The sequence below is a fragment of the Vidua macroura genome, chromosome 3, assembly GCF_024509145.1.
Source record: "Vidua macroura isolate BioBank_ID:100142 chromosome 3, ASM2450914v1, whole genome shotgun sequence".
Lineage (NCBI taxonomy): Eukaryota > Metazoa > Chordata > Aves > Passeriformes > Viduidae > Vidua > Vidua macroura.
The window spans coordinates 75,922,479-75,946,851 of record NC_071573.1 but is presented as its reverse complement, the minus strand read 5'-3'; the positions used below and the strand labels follow the sequence as shown (position 1 = coordinate 75,946,851).

At 37.9% G+C, this 24,373-nt stretch overlaps 1 protein-coding gene across 2 annotated transcripts; it reads left to right on the top strand.

The window, feature by feature from the left end:
• Positions 1–395: 395 nt before the first annotated feature.
• On the top strand, positions 396–23,663 carry FHL5 (four and a half LIM domains 5). Of its 2 annotated transcripts, none has more exons than XM_053974412.1 (6): positions 396–622; positions 13,098–13,278; positions 15,446–15,620; positions 17,844–18,013; positions 20,124–20,310; positions 21,572–23,663. In XM_053974412.1, exons 2-6 carry the CDS (start codon positions 13,120–13,122, stop codon positions 21,721–21,723), a joined length of 843 nt encoding a protein of 280 aa, XP_053830387.1. In that variant the 5' UTR covers positions 396–622; positions 13,098–13,119; the 3' UTR covers positions 21,724–23,663. The 2 variants fall into 2 exon arrangements, with proteins under 2 accessions (XP_053830387.1, XP_053830388.1); XM_053974413.1 differs by lacking the exon at positions 21,572–23,663 and adding an exon at positions 20,921–20,993.
• The last annotated feature ends 710 nt before the right edge of the window (positions 23,664–24,373 follow it).

Here is a 24,373-nt window from a genome sequence, read left to right as displayed (position 1 = left end):
AGAAAATGCTTAAGGCATGTCAGAATTTTGAGTTCTGCTGTGTCCCTGAATGTCTTTCCTGAAACTGGAGGAGGTTTTTTTCCTGCCCCCCTCCCCCCTGGGATTCTTTCCTGTACACAACAATCAGACTTTAGTAATTGCAACTTTTCTTTTCCTTTTCTGATTTACAAGCCCACATGAGGCCTTTTGGAATCATTATGCATGAACCAGTGTGTATCTGGGGACAAATAATGTTCCATCTTACTTTCTTTTTGCCCTTGAACTGAACAGTTTTGTTTTTTTAACAGAAATGCCTTTTTCCTTTTGAGAACTCTCAGAAATATGTTCCTTTAAGAACCTCCTACATGGTATGTATTTGCCATTTGTAAACACAGTATGTCAAAGAATGATTTGATTCAGTGGTGAGGCAGCCAGATATTTGCATGTCATGAGGTCTAAGGGAAACAAACTGACCCTCAGCCTTCCCCCATCCAGGCAAATTCTGATGAGACCCTCAAATAGCTCTGGCAAAGTGTTCTGTTTCTTTTGGACTTGATGGATGCTTGTTTCTGTGAAGACATGTAATTATTTCTTCCTTTATTTTGCTGCGCAAGTTACCGAGAGAAGCAGCTTAAAACTGAATGTGAGTATTGAGGCTTTTTTCCATTATTCCTTTATCTAATAAGCTTTAAACTTGTTAGTATAGGAGGTACTTAAAATTTTGAGCAAGTATGCAGGAAGTTTTTTCTAACAAAACTGCTGAATAAATTAGATGCAGACTTCCACATATATAGTATGTTTTTAATTTTGTGTACCTAAAGAGATAGAGTTTGTTAAAAAATTAAAATTAATTTTTTATTCTTTTCATTGTAGTAATTGGCTCACCCACTAATTTGCGGAAAGATTGTCTGGGGTTTCCTTTGTAAAGAGATTAGGATGAGTTTTGTTTACTCCAAAGAATCACCCAACAAAAAATGAGTATGCTTTTTCCCAATACATTTTTATCACTTTTCAAGATTTCATTTGCTTTTGCAACAAAAAAAATTCTGGATAGTGTCTTTTCTGTTAGGTCACTTGTTTCTAGCATGAGTATTTTTAACACCTAATGTGGATTGTTCTTGATTTTGGAAGAAAAACAGTTTCCAAACTGGCTTTTATAAGTAGTCAAAATATTGCTGTAAACAACAAGTATCATCTCCAAATTCTCCCTCCATAAGACACTTTGTGTCTTCTTCACTTTATCTTTCTTCATTTTTAGGATCATAATTTTTTTTGGAATTTACATTTAGAATTTAAGTTTCAGATGCCATTTTTTTTGTTTGTTTTAATATTTTTCTTCTCTCTGTGCAACAAGTTGTTATTTGTACAGAACAAAATGTAGTGAATTTAATATATTAACATTATTACAGATTGCTGATGGTCATCCCATGTAATTTTACTGCAGGATCAGGAAAATCACTTTGACTCAAGGGTGTTTAATTGGTAGAATATTGGGATGATACTAACTTGCAGGGTTAGAGAAAAACGAATTCAAAAGCTGCTTGAAGGAGATTCTGATGTATCGTGTCTCCAAATTATTTGCAGGCAGTCATAATTTGTAAAGCATGTATTTTTTTGGTTAGCATGGTAAGACGTGTGTTCCATCGGCTCTTAATCCCAGCTTTTTTCCTTTCTTTTCCCTACCAGAGTTTTATTTCTTGAAAGAACTGTTAAAAACTTTCAGTATTACCTAACCATGGACAGACAGAAAGAAATATTTTAACCAGCATGCTTCCAAACATCAAGCCCAAAATCAGAGGATGAAATTCCAAACCTGTTGGAAGGAGCAGCCCTCCTGCCGACTCAAGCTCTAGGTTCTGTTAAGGCTTCTAGATCACCTGGAGAGTAAATCCGAGAGGAGTTTTACTTCACACTTCCCTGCCAATTTAGGGTAAATGATGCTCATAAATTAATAATTTCTAGTTCGATTGTTCTATCAAAATCTCTAGAGCCCTAAGATTGGAAGCTGGTGTGGTGAAATGCTGCTGATGCTCCAATTGGGCGGCTGCAGCTGAATTCATTCTTTTGGGAACAGGGCATGCAGCTCTTATGAGAAAGGAGGCTGTGAGCTCCTTGTTTCATACATTTGTGTTTTCCTGTAAAATGTCAGAGGGATCAAGTAAGGACATTTTTGTGGAAATATGCAAACATGACTCCAAGAAAACAAGTTAATAAAGCCCCATGATAGAAATTCTGTAGCAGAGATAAAGGGAAGGACAAGACTCACAAAGGGAAGCTACACTGCCTTAGTTCCTTCATAATGATGGCTAAGTTTAATTTCTGCTAGAAGTCACCCTAAAGAGGAATTTGGATCTGTCCTTTAGCTAAAAAAAAAAAGTGCTTTACTCATTAGCTTCACCAGGTTTAAGCTAGTTTTTGTGAATATCCCCATTCTCTGTTGCCATGTAGTACATGTCAGCTATCGTCCCTACTTGTTCTCCTTTCTTAAACTTAAGAGTTTTTTTTTTATTCTACTTCATTCATGCTAGTATGCTACTTTTCTTCCCAGCTATGAATTCAAAGGCTTCTTCCAGCCTTTGAATTTGTTCAAGGTCCATGTAAAAGGACTGGTTAATTCTTGCACATCTCAGCATAGTGTGGGTAATTTATCTGAGCAGGCTGTCCAAGCTGGTCACTGGCCTCACACTTAAGAGGCTTTATCAGTCAGAAAAATATTAATCTTCCTGTAATGTGTCTTTGTGCATAGATAGCACAATTAACAGCAAGAATGGCCAAGTGCCAGAGGATGGTGTAGTTGTTGACAGAACATTTTGCATAAGAATATTCATCATAACCTCAGGGTTATAAAGAACAACTGCAAAGTGCGCAACTGGAACATTTTATTGCTTTGGCTAAATTTGGAAGTGTTTTCTACCTCTAGCACTGGGAGTTCACCAGCTGGCAACCTTTGTACACTGCTTTTAACTATCCCAGGCCAGTGCCATGGATGCAGCCTGATGAGCAGACCCAGCTCATGGCAAAGGTGCAGTGAATGGCTTCTTTTGTTCCCACTGTCCCAGGTTTGCTCTCTGACCTTGAGAAAGTCAATTACTTTGCTTTGACAAGTATTAACCTTTTCTGTAGACAAGTAACTCACAAATGTGTTTTAGGATTACTTTATTATTGTTGTTAGAAAAGCATTCTGAAACCTTTGAAAGGCTGTAAAATACCTCAGAGGTTTAGGTTTAATTCTATTTATCAGAAGCCCATAACAGTATTAGGCTTAAACATGCTTATCAAGTTCAGTCTTTCTCAAGTGAGCTCTTCAAATTTCAAATTCAGCCATATCATGATTCATTTATGTGCTAAAGCATGCAAAACTGTGGCATAATTAGAGTTCAAAAATCTAACTTGCATGGGAAAAAATGTTTAGAGTAAAAACTATTTCATGCTGGTCTTCTCATTGGTAATCATTGTTTAGCTTAATGCTTGACAGTTGAAGAGCATTGAGAAATATTTCAAGTTAAAAGCTCAAACAGTTTGGGTTTGTTGGATTTTTAAAAAATACAGTAGCAGAATTCTTGATTTGTTTGATCACTTGCTTAGACTTTTTACTGAAAACTTTAAATAAATTTTATATAAATTAGCAGAAAATCTTTGGATTGTGTTTCTTCCTTGATGCAGTTTCTGCCACTGTGTTCCACTCCCCCCTCCTCAGACGAACCTTTTTCACCACAGCTGGTCAGACTCTACTGGTATCAGTGGGCTCACTGTTCCACAATATCCTTGAGTTAAATTACATGTTCTTAAAATGTTCCTTGATGTTAGAAAGGAATTTCTTCATTCTTATCAAATTTCCTCCAGCATTCTAAGATTTAGTGGTGGGTTTTATTTGTCTGAAGCAAATGTTGACTGTCTTGGGTGTTCAAATAAACTTTAGCCTTAATTTTTCTTCAATCAGATAAGGTCAATCCTACACTGGAACTGATTTTTAGATAGTGTGTATTTATCATCATAGAAAGAAATTCACTCTGAAGTCATGGTGCCAAAAACAAAACAACAACAACAACAAAGACTTTTTCGCATTACAGGACATTACAAAAATCCCAGCAGGGCAGTTACTGAAGGGTCAGTAACCTCACATCATAATAAAGAAAGACAGAATATCATGGTCTACTAATTTTAAATCATAGCCACTTCCAGACTATTTTAAGTAGCAAATGTTTAATGTGTGGTGCAGAGACTTTAAGGCTTGAGGGAAATGTTAGGATACCCAGTCAAGTAATTGTTCTGCAGATTTTATCTCCCAAGAAGGTAGAACAGGTAATGTAAGAGTCACAAAGGCTTCAAGTAGGGGGCAAATGTCACTGGTGGCAACCCACGGCTGAATGTCTGTAAGGACTGGTTGTTGTTGCTGTCACAGGATGTGAGGACTCAAGTTAAAACTCAGTCAATGCCATGTTATCCCCTGCCTTGTTTGACAGCACATTATCTACTCAACTGCTCAAGACTCCAGAGGTCTTTAAGTAACAAATTTTCCTGCTTAATGGATGATGCACAAAGCCACATATTTAAAGAGCAAAAAAAAGGAAAACCACCGACATTTTTTTTTTCTATATTTGTCCTAGTGACACTGTTATTTTTCCTCCCTGGTAGAGGACAAACAGAAAGCCAGAGATCTCCACTCCCTGCTCTTTTTTTCTACCAGTCCCACTCCTAAAAGGGTTCTCCTAAAAACATTCACTGTCTTCAAAATTATTTTTCTGAGACCACTTCTAAAAGTGTTTTTCCATTGTGAGTCCATATATATATCCTTTGACTGGGCTAGAATGAAATGTGCTGGATAACTATCAACAGTGAATATAGGACATGATGTAAAAGAATGTGTATATCTGAATATTTAATCTTTTTTTTTTTTCCCAGTCCAAGAGCCAGCAGCCTGTCCTTGATGCATCTGTGTAGATAAACTAATAAGGTTTTCCTGTCCACAGTGTGTTTAAAGCACAGAGGGCAGGAAATAAAAGCAAAAAGCCACCCTGCTATAATTCCACATCACTGGTGGTACGCACACACAGCTGAATTGCACTAATTTGTAACTGCAACCATGGTGCAGATGCTGAGACTTCATAACAGAATTGTGCATAGCACTGCCCAATAGATAAAAGCACAACCACCCTAAACTGTAGAATTATACCCTAATCCAGAAAATATTAAATCACCTAAATTGACATCCATGAATTGAGATAAATTATTCAGCTACATTAATTTGAACACGGATGTCAGTGTTCTGTTTTAAGAGAACAGTGATCTGTTTTAAGAGAGGACACAGCAGGAGGTCATGTAACACTTAGAGGGAAGCAGAAGGAAGGCATGTAAGTCTGTTGAAGAGTACCCACAGCATATTTTCGTGTTGGTTGTTTGTTGTGAGCTCTCCTAGAAACCTTTCTCACTATCTGTCCCAGTTATATCATAAAACCAGTTCATTACTGTAAAAATGGTAGAATACAAAGAGTGACACTTCTTTCAGATTTTCTTTACCAGATTAGATGCTTCATGGTCTGTCTACCTAGAAGATGCAATATATGAATATGTATTTTAATATGCTTCTGCTGTTATTATTATATCTCTGTATTCCCAAAACAGTGCAACTGCAGAGATCATTAATGCTAAATGTCATAAACATACCTACTCTGTTAATTGTCATCAAAAATCCAGAGTCCATAGGTAGAGATCAGGCTGTTTCTAGCTCTCTTCAATGTTTCTGCTTACCCCTGCTCTCCTTGTTGCCTAGAGAAGCTGTAGTTGTTCCATCCCTGACAGTATTTAAGGCCAGGTTGGATAGGGCTCTGAGCAACCTGGTCTGCTGGGAAGAGTCCCTGTCCATGGCAGGGGGGTTGGGAATATATGATCTTTATGGTCCCTTAAATGTTTGGGTCCAACCCAAACCATTCCATTATCACTTGATCCTGCCTCTTGGAATTGCCCATCTGGAAGGCTGTTTTCTCTTGGGAAGCATTGGAGAGTGAGTGGCACAGCAGTGGTCACCCCAAACATCTCACATATAACAGGAGGACATTACTTCTCAGACTGTACAGCAGTGGCTTTACAAACAATGATTTCTGTTGGTGTAACAGCAGCTTTGGGCTTGTCTGCAGAGCCATATCATCCCTATTTTCAGAGATGAGCTTGATAGGAAGGTGGCAGCCAAGCCTGAGGGAGCACTGCAAGCAGCAAAACTGGCCTATGGAATATTTGGCCTACAAATCAAAATACCTGGAAACAAGGATAATTGAAGTAGGGATCTTACATACCAGTACTACTGACAGTAGCCTTTGCTTTTCCTAAGCTGTAATGCCAACTAACTCATCACAATCTCTTAACAAGGCTGAGACTAGAAAATTTTAGATTTGCTTCATTTTGATAAGGTGTCATCCTTTTATTAAAAGAGTGCTGTTTCTCGGTCTGTATTTTTCCTCAGGAAATTAGATCAGGTTGGCATAGCATAGCTGGAGATAAGAGGAAAAGCCACTGCAGCAGATGCTTGATTGCCATTTGGGGGATTTATGTTTGGGTTTGGGGGAAGCAAGTCTTTCTTTTTTTAAATAGGGTAATGAAAATCCTTTCCAATTTTAGCTTGTTGCTAACAATGCTGCTGCTGATGATGATCTTTATATTTTTGCTCATTTTATTTCTTAAAGCAGTAAGTAGGTCACAGGCCTTTAAATAACTCTTCTAGAAAAAGTTGTGCTGTGTAGTCAGTTGTAGTTTTTTTTTGTTTTTTTTTTTTTTTTTTTTAAATAATTGCAACAGAGTAATATTCATCCACCTTGCTATTCCTGAAATAAAACATAAGGGTAGGGAAATCTGGTCTCTACAACTAGGACATCTGCAAAGATGAGAAATTACTTTTTTTTTTCATTAAGATCTTAAAGATTACTATCAGAATCAGCATTCCCTATTGAAGTTCTGTTACTTCTTGTTAGAGGCAAGACTGCTTTGATCGGTGACCTGCAGGTACTTCCCTTACCCTTATATAACCACAGGTATCATTCTTATAATGACTGTTTTGCCTGTGAAAGGTTTCAGTCCCAAAGGCAGGCTCGTGTCACTTCCAGGGAGGTGTGTCCCTGCCAGGTAGTGTCAGTGTATGGCTGAGATGCTGCTGTTTCCTTGGGGCACTTCTGCCCAGCTGTGCAGGCATTTTGTGCAGATCCTGTTCTAGCAGAGATGGTTCCAAAGTGCTTCTCTGATGCTGCTCCCTACCAGGATCCAAAGGGGGCCTAGTGGGAAGCTGGAGAGGGACACTTCATCAGGAACTGTAGTGATAGGACAAGGAATAATGGGTACAAACTGAAAGATGGGAAACTTATTATAGACATTAGGAAGAAATTCTCACTGTGAGGGTGGTGAGGGACTGGAACAGGTTGCACAGAGAAATTATGGATGCCCCACCCCTGGAAGTTTTCACAGCCAGATTGGATGGAACATTGAGCAGCCTGGTCTAGTGGGAGGTGCCTCTGCCCGTGGCATTTGAGTTGGAACCAGATGATCCTTAAGGTTCCTTCCAACCCTTAAAATTCTATGAGTCTATGATTTGCACAATAGGGATGAACTCACTGGTGGAAGTCTCAGATCAGGACTTCAGTGCATGTCTTCATTTGTGACTTCCACTTTCTGTTTATTTAAACACCTCTTGAAGTATCAATCATGATTCCCTAATCATGGATTGTAAGTGAGTGTCAAGACAAGAAAGGGTACTTGAAAAAAACAGTCATCTACAAGAGACCTGTTTTGTCGTAATGAGGATGCCCCACTCCTGTTCTAACGCCCATAAGAGAATACTGAGGGTTTGTGGAGACTTTTGACCTCCCTCTTTTGCCCTTCAGCAGTGATAAATTTTCTGTGGTCCATCACAGAATCACCTTGCAACTCCCCCTGCTGAACCTCATGAGCCTCCTGTCACTCCACTTCTCCAATTATGGGGAGGTCCCTCTGGATAAGAGCACATCCATGTGGTGTATCAGCCTCTCCCCCCACTTTGGTGTCATCTGCCAGTTTGCAGTGGGTGCCACTCTGTCCCATCTAACTCACCAGTTAATTTGAGTATTCTTTATCAGATGAGCCCTTTGTAACAGATGCAATCCTCAAACCTGTTTTCTGGTTCAATAAGGGAAGTACAACTAAGAATACTGACAGGATTTTACATTGAAAGTTACAACAGTGCACAGCGAAATTATTTCATCACTTCATTTTATTTCATACATTTGACAGTAGTCAGAAAGAAATTAGCTCCATAATGACACAGGAGAAAACTCTGGCTCTACCAGACTATGTGAAAACCTGTAAAAAATAAGGATAAGAATTATTTCAGAAAAAAAAAAAAAAAGAAGAATTTTGATGACTACACCATTTGAGCTTGTATGGTGTAAACAAAGCAGACAGCAATACCAATTAAGGAAAAAATTACAAAATTCCTGAGATGCTTGATCCCCTAGTTAAGCCATAGCTCTTGCCCTTTTTGCTTGTAGTCATAGGGTGTGTAAACACAGTACAATTCAGTACAAATTACCAGACCAACCTCTAAAATATTTGCTTTGCCTTGACACCCCACCAAAACAGTGTCACTTGTGGACCATGAAGCAGGATAGTTGGATTCTTACAGCTGTGTCCTGTTTGGCATATGTCCTGGCTGCTTAAAGGAGAATTTCAACAGTGACAGCTCTGCACTCAGATGCTTCCAGGACCTGACACTGTATTACTGGCCTGTGCCACAGAGATAAGATAGTTCAGAGTTAGTATCTGTGTCTCCTTTCCTGTAGGTTCTTGCTTTGGCTTGATCTGTAATATATGCCCCTAATTCCTATTGCTTCTCTGGCCATTTTTAGAAAAGCAAATATTACAGAACCCTTAATGTATGTAAATGCATGAGACAAAAATAGAAATAGGGAAAATTAAGTCAGCAAATTCATGCAAATAAGGCAAATAGTATTAGAAGATAAAAAAATGCACTTACCTGAAAATGAACTAGGGCAGCTTGCAGGGGTGTCCTTGTCATAAGATATCAAATTGTTTTTCTTATCCTTCAGTGCTGTTCAAAAGATTTTTTTCCCCATCTTTTTTTTTTTTTTTTTCCTTTATGCATCTCTAAGAAAGAGCCTTAGTTTGTTCTTAAAGAAAAAGATGATGAAGTTCAGTGGCAGGTATATTTAGATTAAGAAATAGTCCATTAGAATTTCCACAAAGTGAAAGATAGAACACTTTTACCTGTATGTGCATATCTACATCCATATGCTTATACTAATTCCTTTCTGAGTAGTATGAATGTTTCTGGGCTTTTTATTTTTGTATGATGTCGGGGAGATTAACATATATTTATGGAAAACATCAAGATTAATTATTGAAAGGTATATTAACCTTCTAGCTCTGGTTTTTTTTAGCTCCAGTGAGAAAAAAAAAAAAAAAACAAAAACATTATTTTCCTGATGGTTCCATATTTATCAGGATTCACAGCTTCACAACCATGTTTTTACAGCTTTCTTCACTGGAAATCTTCTAATGCTCTGCATTTTATGGGAAATAATTTGACTCTCCAGAAAGTCCCTGTCCTAATTTGTTGTAGCTAAATTCTATCTTAATCTGCTTTAACAGCAAGCTGACAAGCCAGCTCTCTTTTTTGTATTTTCATCTCTTTTATCATTCAGTCCATGAAACTGCTGCATTCTCCAGGGACTCTAGTTACAATATCCTCACATCCTTGGCAACATCTCTCTGCACCTTCTTGGAATATTCTTAACATTAAAAATGATACCTCGTATCCCTGCCAACCAGGTACATAAAAATCAACAGTCTTTAGCTTCCAATTTAAAATGTTCCAATTTAAATAATAAAATCATCTTTTCCCAAGGAATGGCAGCATGGCAGTCTTTCCCTGTGCCTAGGATTCAAGTTAGCAGCTGGAATGCTGGACTCAGCGTTTCATTCCATGGGAGTGAATAGCATCAGATCTCCAGAGATTTCTTAGCTGACCTTCAAAACACAAAGTCTAGCTTCCAGCAAACTTAAAGTAAACATATTTCTCTAGAGATTAGGATCAAAGCACAAGAAAAACATTCTACTTCACTGCATGGCACTCGTACCATTATTTATTTATTGGAGCAAGGATAAGTGGTGCTGGGAGAGACAAGATTCACCTTTTTTGTTGCATTTTCTAATGGTAAAAGTAGTTCTCAAAGGTTGCCCATACTTTTGCCAAAAGGTTTGCAAAAAATCTTCATTCTTTTGCATACCATTGCTGCTTCATTCCCAAACATGGTCTTTTATGATGATTCATGGTCAAACTCTGACGACTTTCTGAAGAAAAGTCTTGGACAACTTGAGCATTTTACTAGAGAAGCAGCCCAAGGACACCCTCAGGCTTTGACTCTGTTCTTGGGTGGGGGTACTTTATTAAAGTTCTCAAGCAAGAGCTCTCATCTGTACAACAGGATTAATAGCACTTTGCTCTTATATCCATACAGGGGTTTAGGAGGATCATTACATTGCAAATTCAGTAGTTCTGAAGTATTACAGTAGTGGGTCTTGTTTGTGCACACAGCCTGGACTTCCTGGAACAGACTGACTTCCTCGGGGAGAAAAAGCATTAATCAAGAGAACCACTTTTTAAAGAAAATTATTTGGAATGCAGAGGTTTTGATAACTTAACCTGATTGACATTCATTAGAATAAAAAAACAGAGATGTTTCTACAGATATGGGAAGCTATTTGTTGGTGAGCTTTGTGCAACAAAAACGTGCTATAAGTAACAAAACTTTTAATGAATGCCCTGTTTGGATTTTGCTGTTGCCACTTTTAGGCTGAGATGAAACTCTTGTCAGGAAGCAGGAGTACTGATCCAGCAAGGAAGGAATCAGAAAGGTGGTTCACTTGGGTGTATCCTCCAAGGCAGTTCATAACTTTAATTCCCACTAAAAAAAAAATGAAAATCCTCTGAAACCCAGTTTCAAGCCTGTTCTGTGACCTTAACTATGGAGCACAGTTAACCACAAACACTCCTTGATTGTGTCCTTAGACACCAGTTTATACTTCTTCCCCGATAAAGAGCAAAATGGGCAAAACTTGACTTTGGTCATGACTGTGACTGTGCACTGAGCTCTGCCTGGTTTTATATATCATGTTCTGTAAATGTGCAAAATGATGGATGTAATTTTCTCATATAAATGGGTTTATTTGTTACACATTCAAATCTCTGTTTGATCTTAAGGAAATGGAAATCCTGATTCAAGTCCTGTTATATTATTTTTCCAAGGATACCACATAAAACACATCAGAAATATTTTTAAGAAAGCATGTTTCCCACTGATCTGGGTTCCAGATTATTTTATTTCCTTACTACACCCTGTCTTGGCTGACACAAATATTAAGGGCAGTAACAAATACCATATATCAATTCAACTATCAAGATTTTCAATTTACAGGAACAACAAGCTTTCCAATCAAGTCATTACTTTTGGTCTGAAATTAGTATGACAGCCTCGCTCCCTGCCCCCTTTCCACTGTTTTACTACTACACCTCCCAAAACAGATCCATAAATGTCCGAACTTATGCACTGGTGCTAGTGGAAACCTGCAGTAATTGTTTTTTTCTCACAGCTCAAACAACCATTTTGATTTAGAGCTTACCAAAGCAGAAACTCAGGAAAAGATTTTGTGCCTTTTTAAAGCTGAACCATGGGTATGGTTCAGACCATCAGTGAGTGCATAAAAACAAAGTGTGAGGGTGGACTAGATGTAGTCTTTGTCATGGATAAGAACTCCCTCAAATCTTGTGTATGTTCTTATACTGTCTTCTGTATGTTCTTCCTTATTCTCAGGCCCTGCATCTGGTTAAGAGAAACTAATTTGTCCTGTTATTCAAAGTGCAAAAATTTCAGCTGCCCAAAGTCACTAACACGTAAATATTTTAGACCTGCCCCAGTTGTTTTCAGCTCCTCTAAAATTCATGATTGCTGGTGCTGGCTGCAGCTACACTCATTGAGTTTAATGAAGAGTTCAACCCAACGAGCCCAGCAGATGTTTTTGGGGTTGCTTCACTGTGAACTTTCTGGTTTCTTCTTCCTTCATTTCCAAGAATCAAGACCCAATTTTAGCTAAGTGAAGATGACCCAACCAACAATAAGACTGAAATAGGGCTTCAAATCCTTAAAACATTCACTATTGCAGATCTATAAGCAGCTGAATTTTGGATGTTTGTCCAAGCCTCTTTAGCCTGAAAAACTAAAGGATGGGAAATTCATACAACTGATTCTCAATAGATTTGTGGTATTTCCTGCACTTGTCTGGCACAGAAATATAAATTATTTCACATTATTTTGGTACTGCCAACGTGGAATCCAATATAGAAATAAAGAAATATGTAAGAAAAAGCAATCTTTTCCAATAAAAACGAGGAAAGCTTTCTTTGAGTTCTGATTTTGTTTGACTTATTATTTAGTTTATTTTTCTTTATATTATACCCTTTTGCTCTCCAGGGATATTTGTACGACCTTAAAATGCCACCAAATATTAGCAGCACAGCTGGGAGAATGCAAAAAAACAGTCATATATCCTGGAGTCCCTTGTCTTCCTTCCATTGGATCAGGTAGATGTGGGGTTATTTTGAAAAGAAAGGAACGAGTAGAAGGACAGGAGTATCAAGAGCAAGTCAGGAACACACTACAAAGTGCCTGCCTCCTCTCTTTGGCCTTTTAACTCTGCAGTTGGTTTAATTTCTGAATTATTGCTTCTATCTCCATTACCCAATTTCTGGATGAACCATATCTCAGAATCCAGTACATAATGCTCATAATGCCAGTAGTTTTATGTAGAGAATGTGAAGCTGGCTTCATTTTCAGGTGTCTGACCTGAAACAGTGTTAGAATAAGCTGAAGCAGCCCTTTTGCTCCCCATCATGTAGGTGATACAATTCACAGTATATCTTGTTAAAGGCTACCATTTGATCGCTGAACAAGCCAGCATTAAGAAATCCAGGGCACTGCAAATGACCAGGAAATGCCTGTCTAACTTTCACAGGTAATGCAGCATTACGAACCATTTGAGCAAGCATCATGCACTGAATTACACGATTTTTCCATCTCTTGCAGATCACGTGGAGGGCCCAGCAGGATGACCAGCAGCCACACAGACTGCCATTTCTGCCTGCAGTCTCTCCGTGGCAGGAAATACGCACTAAGAGAAGAAAATGCTTACTGTGTTCCATGCTATGACAGCCTGTATGCCAACCCCTGCGAAGAGTGCAAGCAACCCATTGAGTGCAACTCCAAGGTAAACATTCAGCTTGCACTTTTTGTTCCTTGTTAAATTATACACAAATCCAATTTCTTTAATGCTAGATTTGATATCCACCCCTTTTCATATCCCTGTGTTGCTGAAGAGACCTAGCCGTAGCTGTTGTACATCCACACAGAGCAAACAGTGCTATTTTCCCTGAAATAGGAAAGCTCTGGGATCGAAGATGAGGAAATCTGCTCGTGCATATCCTCAAGCTTACAGCAAGGCTGTGGTGTGTGTGTGGACCTCAGCTAGGCTCCATCCTTCACCTCCAGTCACCCACTGGCTGCAGAGGCTGCACAGTGCTGGAGGGGTGATAGGGTGGGTGGTGTAATTCAGTGTATCAGGTTGATTGACACCTTGGAATTTCGGAGATGTGTTCATTGAAAAAATATTTTGAGCATTGAATGAATTACTTTTACTGTAGGTGTTGGCAAGCAGATGCCAAGCTTAGAAGACAACAGGTTTACAATTTGCACATTCTCTCTCTCTCTCTTTTGGAAATAAAGTATTTTTTAATTTCTGCTTAATTCCATGCTTACCTTGCTCATCTCACAGATGGTATATTAGTGGCAGTGTTTCTGCTACTTGTCTTTCCTTTCACCTCTCAATTTTTTACAATATTAATTAATAATTCAAGTTCTTCTGTGGTCTTTGACAGGGTTTCTAGTACCCCATACTTCAGTTCACTTGACATTGAATTTTAAGGTCAAATGAAGCCTATCAAAAAGCATTTATTTTGCCAAGTTCAGTGTGTACTGGTCACCTTCTCCCCATGCTTTCTTTGCCTATGTTCCTTAGAAATAAAAGGACAGAAAGATATTAAAATAAACCTCTTGGAAGGCTTTCCTAGCCCAAGCACTTCAAAGTACATAGTCTACATACAGGAATCATCCAAGGAAAATGCTGATTTGGATGAAGACACTCCTCAAACGCTCGTCAGCATTTCACCCACAGCAACACTGGGAGCAGCAGTCAGATTCACCAGAACACATGCTTTGAGTTCACTTAATTTCACCTTTAAAATCAAAAACTGAATAAGTGACAGGATTACTGCCATGCCTTTGGACTGAGTGGAAGGGAAAAATGAGAGGAAAAAGCAGACCTGGTAAGAAAGGAGTGCACCTGGCTAGAGATATCTAGAAAAGTGGCACACAAAGATCTACAGCTGATTGTCTCACCTCTGCCAAGGGGCTAGAGCTTGGTTTTCTTCCTCTCCTCCTCACCCAGTCTTTGCCTCGGGCTGCTCTGGGCTGACAGCCTAGTTCCTGCAAGGTTCAGAGTGCTAACTAAAGCACATGAAACTGGTAAATGCTCAGCACTTCCTGAAATGAAGCATGGTATTTCTTTTGATTTTTAGCTCTTTAAAAGGCAGGGATATGATCAAGGAGAACAATGAGATTGGATTTGTGTCCTTTTATGTTTCTTACTTATAAAAGAGTCCTGGAAGGGTTTATTTTTTAAGCTAGGAGGTTTTTTTGGAGGTGCATTTTTCCCTGGCTTTTCTAACTGTGGGGAAATTAAATCTGCTGTTTGGTTTTTTGGTTTTTTTTTTTTTGAATTCTTAGTCAGGATCTCATACATATACTGTTAGCTCTTTCATCCCTTAAGCCCATTGACTCTTAAACAAACATTTTTCTTCCAAGTTTTCAGGGGGATTTATATCAGATGTAAACAAAAACAATGATTTTTTTTTAATCTTACTAATAATAATTTTGTTCTCAATGAGATTTTAATTGTTTGATTTCTGACATAACTTAGCATTATGTCATGTAGAAGAAGTAGTAACACTGGAAATACATAAGGGTCATTTCAAATTCTATAGAATATGGGCTTCCTCTCCAGTGGTCTGTGCACATTAAAAATGTTGATCACTTGTTTCCCCTTGAAAGACAACTGTAATATATAATGTGGCTCTTCCAATAAAAACATACCTCTGTGATACATAAGGAAGGACAGTCTGCCAAAGCAGCTCCTTATGGCCTCTGCAAGAGATCTACACAACAGTGTGACATAGAGTACCTGCACCTTCCCTGAGCACACTTCTGCTTGGATCCACCACTGCAATGCTCTTCCTTTTTCGTTTTAGTTCTGGAAGGAACTGAAGGATAAAACCATTGTAAATAAATGTTCTCACTAACATGAACTTCCTTTCTCCAAGGATCTGGCCTACAAAGGCCGCCACTGGCACGAGGGGTGCTTCAGGTGTGCCAAGTGCAGTCGCTCACTCGTGGAGAAACCGTTTGCTGCCAAGGACGAGGTCTTGCTGTGCACCGAGTGCTACTCTGATGAGTACTCATCCAAGTGTTTTCACTGCCAGAAGACCATCATGCCCGGTAAGACAACAGAAGCCCTTTGCTGAGAAATGGAACCACATTTTTAATGATAACCACCTCCTGGAATAACCAAGTTACAAGATCCTTGACTTTCAGAACAGCTTGGAGTTGACTACTCTTCCTTTGTGTGGAATTCTCCCAGCAGTGGGGAGAAGGCAGGCAGATACTTCTGATCTATCACTGACAGGTCTTATGAATCCTTAGAAAAATATTAAGAGTTCAATGCAGGGTAAAATGTGTTCATGTGATGTCCTTGATTCCGTTGTAGTTCTTAGGAAGCATATCCCACTGTGAGCATAGGCAGACAAACTGAGCCATTGTGAGCAGAAGTGCCAGATTAGACAAGTCATCTGCATGTTTTCCACATTGACCAGACCCTGTGCTTGTGTTCTTTATACTAAGGCTTTCACTCAGAAATATTTTTTGTTTAAATTTTCAAAACATGACAATTTGCTTTCAAATCATTTTTACTAAAATGAATACAAGTCCATTTTACAATATTGTCCATGTTTACAATAGGTTTCCTTCCTGCCATTAGTAATCTTGAAAATTCTGCACATTCCACTAAACTGCTTCTCAGTTTTTGATTTTGTCTCTGTTCAGGACACGCTCTAGACTTTTCATTGCTGCCACATCAATAAAACTCATACAGCAGAGTGATTACCCAAAAGCTGCCTTTTCACAAGCATCTGAGAGAAGCCACAGCACCATTTGTTGCAAAAGGAAGCTGCTTGCTTAGGAAAGTGTGTCCCTAACTTTTGGAACAGAGAACGTCAGTAAATTTTGCAGTGACGTTAGAATTTTTTTTTTCGGTATGTCTTAATGCCAAACAGTAAGATCCAGGCTGTGCAAAATTATAGTCTTACTATTGGTACTAGATTACTCAGGTTGTATTTAACCTGTAACACTAGTTTGTATTTTTACAGTTTTCTTTTCATTACAAGTAAAATCTGCATTAGTGGAAACAAATATTCTAACAATATAGTTGTGTTCATTTTAAGGATTACAAACTAGTTGAATAGTATATAGTTTACAAAAATGTTGTCAAATAGGCACACCTCACTAGATGTGATCAAAAAGGTGCCAGAACACACTCAGGTTTGCATTATTATCTTCTGGTGTATATCCACGCTAAATCTTTGCAGAAAGTGCCTGAAAGTGTGAGGAACAGTGCAACAGTGGCACAGGAATGCCAGCCAGTCTCTATATCATTAACTTCCTTCTCATCAGCTTGCTAGCTCTGTGTTGAAAAGACCTAGTTGTGAAAGACAGTGAACTTGTCCTTCTGATCACTGGGATGAAGGTGCAAACCTTTTGTATCTAAATACAACCAGTAGTTTCTCCACTGGCCCCACAGTTCAGGAAACAGGTACAGTGGAATTGATCAGTTACAGCAGCAATCCTCTTCTTCATGTGGAAAGGATGGCAAAGCACCTTGCACCTCTCACTGCAGTCTGATGCTACCCACAGATAAGAAGTTAAGGATGGAGATCCACTGGAAAAATTGCTCCCAGATATATGTGCATAACTTAGACTTACGTTTCTATATCAAGATAGGACACCTGCATACAGAGATAAAAGCTCTGACACTCCTCTGACAAACATTTAACTGAGCAACTTTCTGTCCTTGTGCTGTATCAAAAGCATCTAGTTAAACATGATAACAAGAATTGTTGTTCTAGGACAGAAATGGTGAGCTATAGAAGAAGGCAGTGTAATGTGCAGTATCACAGAAAAAATATTTACTTTTAGAAAGTTGCCAATTTAAGCTGATTAAGATAAATAATGCATTTATAAGTAAAGGAGCCTTAGTTTAAGAAAGACAAGACAGGACAATAATAAATATACCAAATATCCAACAAATTAATCTCTAATTTATAAAAGTGCTGTGTACTGAACATTATCACTGAGTTGGCTGGTTTGAGAGAAACTGAGCAATTCAAGCATAATCACAAAGAAACTCCAAAAGATTCATATAGGAACAGACTCTAAAAATCACAGCTTAGGCAATTCAGCACATCTTTTGCCAGATGAATATATGGAACTGAATGTGTTCTTGAAATTTCAAGTCCATTCTTCAAAGCTCTATTAAATTGAAGATTACTGTTTTCTTGGGTAATCCAGTGCTGAGGTGGAAGGTTCAAAAACAAGAGCATTCCCAACATTTAAAACTTATATTACAAAGCTGTATCTGAGAGGATTGTTCACTTTGTTTTCTTCCAGGTTCACGTAAAATGGAATTTAAGGGAAGTTCCTGGCATGAATCCTGTTTTGTTTGCCAGTATTGTCAGCAACCATTGGGAACAAAACCATTAATCACCAAAGACAACGAGAATTACTGTGTGCCCTGTTTTGAGAAGCAATTTGCTCACCATTGCTATGCTTGCAAAAAGGTAATTAAGCACATAATACAAAAAATGCCCTAGTGAGGCAATATTGCTCATGGGAGAAAGGGTTGGATCATGTGAAATGTGTGGTGAACTAAGAGTAAGATCAGAGTCTTCCCACTGACACTGGACACTGAAAGGCAACTGTGACAGTGTCTGCTGTCCACTCTTATTAATCTAAGACTGATTATATCTGCCAAAACAAATGCTTTGGGCTATTGATTATTAGTTATTGATTGAGACTTTTAGCAAAGATTAAATGGAAAGTTATATAAAACTCTTCTTTCCTGAAAGTATCTGATTTTGCCTTTGTAAACATGCCTCTCCTTCCATATTTTTTCAGATGTATTCACATGCATAATTAGCCACCTGAAATGAGCAAATCATCCACAATCTTGGCTGTTTTTTTCTTGAAATGTATCAGGCAAATAGCAGATCAAGTAACATTCAATTGTGATAACACTAGTCAGGAGTCCCACTGATGCAATATGTGATGATACCCTTGTGGGTGCCAGAAAGTTTGATTTGATTTTTTTTTTCCCCCAAGTACAGATAAATAAATTCTTCCCTCCCTTGACTTCTCCTGTTTTAAGATTGTCTCTTGTTGATGAAAATACTCAAAGCATCATACTATTCTAGTGTGGTACTTTTCTCTAGGGAAATGTTTTAAGCTGTTTTTAGGGCAGAATTTTACTTATTCTTTAGTACCTGCATTACTCTGGAAGCTTTTTTTTTTTTTTTTTCATCAAATAACTTATAATTTCCTGTAGTTATGTAATGATTACCTGTAAAACTTTACCTCTAACAACAGCTTTTAATTTCAGGAAAACATGCTGCCTACTTTTTCCTTCAGTAGTTAAACTTTAGAAAGTACTTTTATATATTCCCATGTCTCTACATCCAGGCTTTAACTTGCATTAAATGAACACATGACAATTATAGTAATTATGCTCGATGTTTGTTACAGGCATTGGTGTTAGCACTTCCTACATGAAATAATCAGGATTTGCTTCTTATAATTTCTAGGAATGCAAATAGTCCCCCTACAAACAGCTAAAACCATTTTATTTCTGAAACTTGCATCTATTCCCATACATGAGAATTGAGCCCAAATAGATTAAATTGCCAAAACTAATCTTGAATTTTTGTCAGCGATTTTTAGTTTTTAATGGAAAAGCAAACTTAACCACAAAATAGCCCAAAACTGGAATGTTAAAGGGATTGCAAACTATTTAAATCTCTTTACTGCTTGATGTGACCCCATATTATTCTTGATTTTCCTGAAACTGTATTCCCCAGAGAAATTTGATGACACTACTGTTTTTACTTAAGTTTCTTCAACTTTTTCATCTCCTATTCCAACAGTATTCATTTATTCTTCATTCACTCATTCATTAATTCCCTGTCATGCATGTGACTTGCTAGCAGAAACACTATCTTACAGCTCATCTTTATAGCAATTTCTCTGTACAGTTTCTCACAAATTCTGTGAAACCAGCTCTTTACCACTCATATGGGAGCCACAGGACAACTGGAAATTTCCCTTTTCAGAAAGAACCAGTGCAGAGCTGTAAGTGTGTTGCTGGAAAACAGAAGTTGATGACACTGATAAACACTATTTTTTTTTTCTTCTTCTGACTATGTAGATCTCCATTCTGTTTTATTTCTGTTTCTTTACTGTCTTTCTTCCTATTTAAAATACTGTTGCACTTGAGAGACAGCAAAATACTGGCTGGAGATTAACTATTATCTCAGCATCAGTTCTCTCACCCACTGCCTATCACTGAGAATTTCTCTTCTGAGAGCATGCCTGATTCTAAACACTTATCTACAGTATAATAGAAAAATTTCATTTAAAGATAAAATATTTATTACAAATTATGAGGTTATACTGTGGTAGAAAATTGAAAATAACAAACCAGTAGCATATGGAATTCAGCTGCAGATTAGTTAAATGGATAATCCAAATGAAAAAAATAGTTGATGTGACCACCCTCTCTTCTCTTGTGCATGTTGGAAGAGAGAAAACAAGTGGAAGTGCTTATGAAGGATTGGACAATCCTTCATGATTCACACCTTTGTTTCTTTGCTCTGCCCTTCTTTGTCAATACATTAGGTTATAACTTCTGGAGGAGTGGCCTACCATGACCAGCCTTGGCATAAAGAATGCTTTGTGTGTGCTGTGTGTAAAACTCAGCTGTCCAGACAAAGATTCATTTCCAAAGATGAGTACCCATACTGTGTAGACTGTTTCAGCAAATTTCATGCCAAGAAGTGTGCTGCTTGCAAGAAACCTATTACAGGTGAGTCTCATCTTCTAGAGGGGACCAGACAGAAATGAATCATCAGTCTCCTCTCAAAAAAGACTTTCACTTTAAAAAAAAAAACATTAAAATTACTTCCATCATAATGAAAGACTGAAAGAGTTAACTATCAGAGAGACTCTCTCTGTGTCACATGTCCTGCATCTTTCCAGGACATACTGATCACACATGTTCCCTAACAGATGGGGAGTTATGTGCCCAAAGGAGTTCCTCCATTTTTTGATGTAGTGTTTTCTGTAGTAAAATTCCTCCTTAAGAATATTTAAAAAGGTGCTGGGAAGAACTACTGTTCTTCCCAGGACAGTACACACAAGCCCCTCTGTGGTTTCTTCAGTTTTGTTTTTAAATGCAAATGTGATCAAACTGAACACAGATTAACTGCCTGCTGGTAAGGCACACCTGTCAAATTAGAAAGCTTGCCAAATGCATCAGAGCTCTATTTCACGAATCCTTGTACACTTATACATGATTTATATTTAGATATGTTTGTCACTGGTCTATCATAGCTGAAGTTTTCTGAGTTCATTTGCTGGTGTTCTGCACTTTAATCCTATTATGTGTGGAGTCAACTGTTTCCTGATTCTTACAGGTGCATGCTGCATATGTCATTGGACAAGAAATCAATGAATACCCAATTACATGTGCATGATTTTCAAAAAACCCAAACTACAAAACAACAACAACAACAAAAAAAAAAAAAAAAAAAAAAAAAAAAAAAAAAAAACAAACCAAAAAAAACCAAACAAACAAAAAAAAACTATTCGAATTCCACCAGTCTTTAAGATTTTATTTCAGATAATTCTGCTAGGAATCCCATTATCTGGTAATTTCCAAAAGAATCCATCTTGAAGAAACTTAATTATTAAATTTCATTCATAGTTGTATATAAACTCTACAAATATTGCAAATAACTTCCATGAGATTTTTTTGTGAAGATCAGCAAACCTGAATGGACATTCTGATAAACCCATTGTGTTCAGATCTCATAATGGGGATACGCAAGCAAGTGACTTGTGTCTTTGCTTGAAATATTTCCCAGTGTTTAAATTTTAAAGATATTTTTCAATTCAGCCAATAAAGAGTATTTCACACTATGGATTTTTGTTCATTTTTCCGTTCGCTATATGAATGACAACCTGATGACACATCCGAAAGTCATCTGTTGCATTACTGAATCATGTCCAGAAATACTGGATTCAGATCTTCTCTTTTTTTTTTTTTTTTTTATACTCTCTTTCAGCTCTTGGAGGTGCCAAATACATCTCATTTGAGGAGCGTCAGTGGCACGGGGAATGCTTTAGCTGCACAAAATGCTCTGTCTCCCTGGTGGGCCAGGAATTCCTCACTCGGCAGGATGACATCCTTTGCCACAAATGTGGCTCTGCTTCATAGTTCTGTGGAAAGATGTACAGCTGCATTATTCTCACTCTGTAGCAATGTAGTTCATTGGTCTGCTGTAAGAAAACCAGATAAAAGGTACTACAGTTATTTAGGCATTCAAGTAACTTTCTGACAGCAGTTTAACGCCATCATAGTTCTCAACTCTTTATAGACAAAAATTAAACAATTGCCCCATACTGGTTAATAAGACAATTTAACCAGCAGAAAAGATTTGTATGTATTTTAAACCTAACTCCAGTAGGTTTTCCTTGTAACACACTGCTCTCTGCTGTTAGAAGCTTTAAAAATTATCTTTTATCACCTCTGAACAAAGGAGGATTGTGAAATGTCTGTTTGGCATGTAAATAATGATGAGGCATTAGCACTGATTCACAGATGCAGATCTTGGCATAGAAAGCTGTGCACAAGCATTTTTCTCTTGGATCATAACACTGAAGTAATTGAAGTAAATATTATATTCTTCGATACTTTGAGCAAAAAAGATGCTGACAAAGCAGGCAGAAATTGTGAGTAGGAGATGCTTTCACATTGAGGAGCACAGAGTCAGAAAGGCCCATTCCAAGGGCCAATTCAATGGAAAATAGGGCACCTTCCTTCCCTTACTGGGATTGCTCCCCAAAGAAGTCACCCAAAACACTATAGCACAGGTCCTTTCCCAAAAGTGGGTAGCCATACTTAAATTTTTAGGCATGGCTGCTCTAGAACATAAATAAACCCATATTTTCAGCTACTGCAAGAGGTAAGGAATGCCCAAGACTGAATAGTGCTGACTTACATTTCCCCATAACTAATATGCCTTAAGACTCTTTTTCCACTGTCTTTGCTATACCTTCAAATACAGGCCTAAAATATATTTTGTTTATTAGTTGATGCAAGAGCCAACTCATACCGGTCCCTTTAACCTTGTACTTTCCTTCATTCAAAACTGCTTTACCAGCAATTGAAGCCCTGTTAAGGACCTTACCTTGGTCTTTGATTCACAGTTCATTCCTCTGCTTGCAAATTCCTGTTTCTGGACAGCAGGCTATCAACTCTCCAGAACTAATTCCTGATTCATTTCACCATCAGCCACATGTGTTTTTTAACAGTATGTCAAGAATTAGTAATTGTCATTGCAAATCAGGTCTTAGTTTCTAAGTAGCCAGCATTTACATCTGCTTGCTGAGCTCCAGCACTCAAATGTCTACTATTAAAGGTCATCTAAAGCTGAGTTACAAACATCCATCTTCTTCCTTTTTCCACAGTGTGTGTTGCAGTGGCCTGGTTCCTGTACTGGGCCACTGTGGATGGAGCAGTGATGTTAAGAATGGCAGGTTCTGCACTGTCCAGCAGAGTTTGAGTCCTCATCTCAGATGTCTTTAAGTCATTCTTCTTCAGACTCTGAGTGCATAGAGTTATTTGGCTGACTTGAATGGCCTTTATTCATATTGAAGACAGCCATACTTTACGTAGAAAAATGGAAAAATAGGAAGAATATGTGTGCGTGGCTAAGCCAGGGCTGAAGTGCAGTGGCATAAAAATCAGTAGGGATAATGACTGACCAATGAGTACACAGCAGTCTGTTGTCAGTCGATAAAATATTGATTTTTTGCTCTATGTGGTGTTAATTTTTGGGTTTCATTTTCTTCTTTCATGGCAGCGTTTATTGCAGTCTAGAGTTTGATTAGTTTATGTTTTTCATTTCATCCCAGCTGCTTCCTTTTCTATTTACACATCTCCCATGGCTGACACAGGTTCTTGGTAAGGCTTAGATTCCCATAAATAGAAATATGTTTCATTGCCTTATATGTATAAATATATATATATATACAAACACACAGACATAGTGGTTCACAGTTATGTATAATGCTCTAAAAATTTGCACTGAACTATCAGAAATTAGTAAATGTTAATGGTCTTACATTTTTTAATTAAAATTATGAATCACAATATTCGGGCTTTTCTGTGGGGTGTACCCTTTTTTGTTTGTGTGAAATAACATTCAGCACATCTCACGAATGTGGTTTGGGCCCTTTATTTGGTCTCCTCTGAAGAATCATACATCTTAATTACAAATTGATGCAGGAATTACCAGGCAGCCTCCTAAGACATGAGAGAGTCACAGGTCAGACACACAGATCATGATAATCCCAGTCTTCCAGCCTTAACATTTATGAAAATTAAATTCTTCTCTGACTCATCAACTAATTATATTTTTAGAAATACCAACTGAATTATTTATTTCTTCTGCAGTAAATACACTACAGTCAAACCTGACACTGAGCATTTTCACTTCAGAAAAATAGTAAGAAGTAAATGTGATTTCTATAAATAGTCCAAATAAAAGTTATATCAGATAGCAAATTGCTATTTCCTAGTCTCTGTCACCAGCTACCAATGCCTGAATATAAGTACAGTGATACTCTGGTGGTGGGCTGACCCTGGCTGGACACCAGGTGCCCATGAAAGCCCCTCTATCACTCCCCTCTGCAGCTGGACAGGGCTCAAGGCTCATGGGTGTAATAAGGAGAGAGGGACATCTCTCAGCAGTTACAGTGACAGGAAAACAGTCTTGACCTGGGGGAAAAAAAATTTATTACCAATCAAATCAGAGTGAATAATGAGAAATAAAACAACATTTTAAAACCACCTTTTCCCCAAC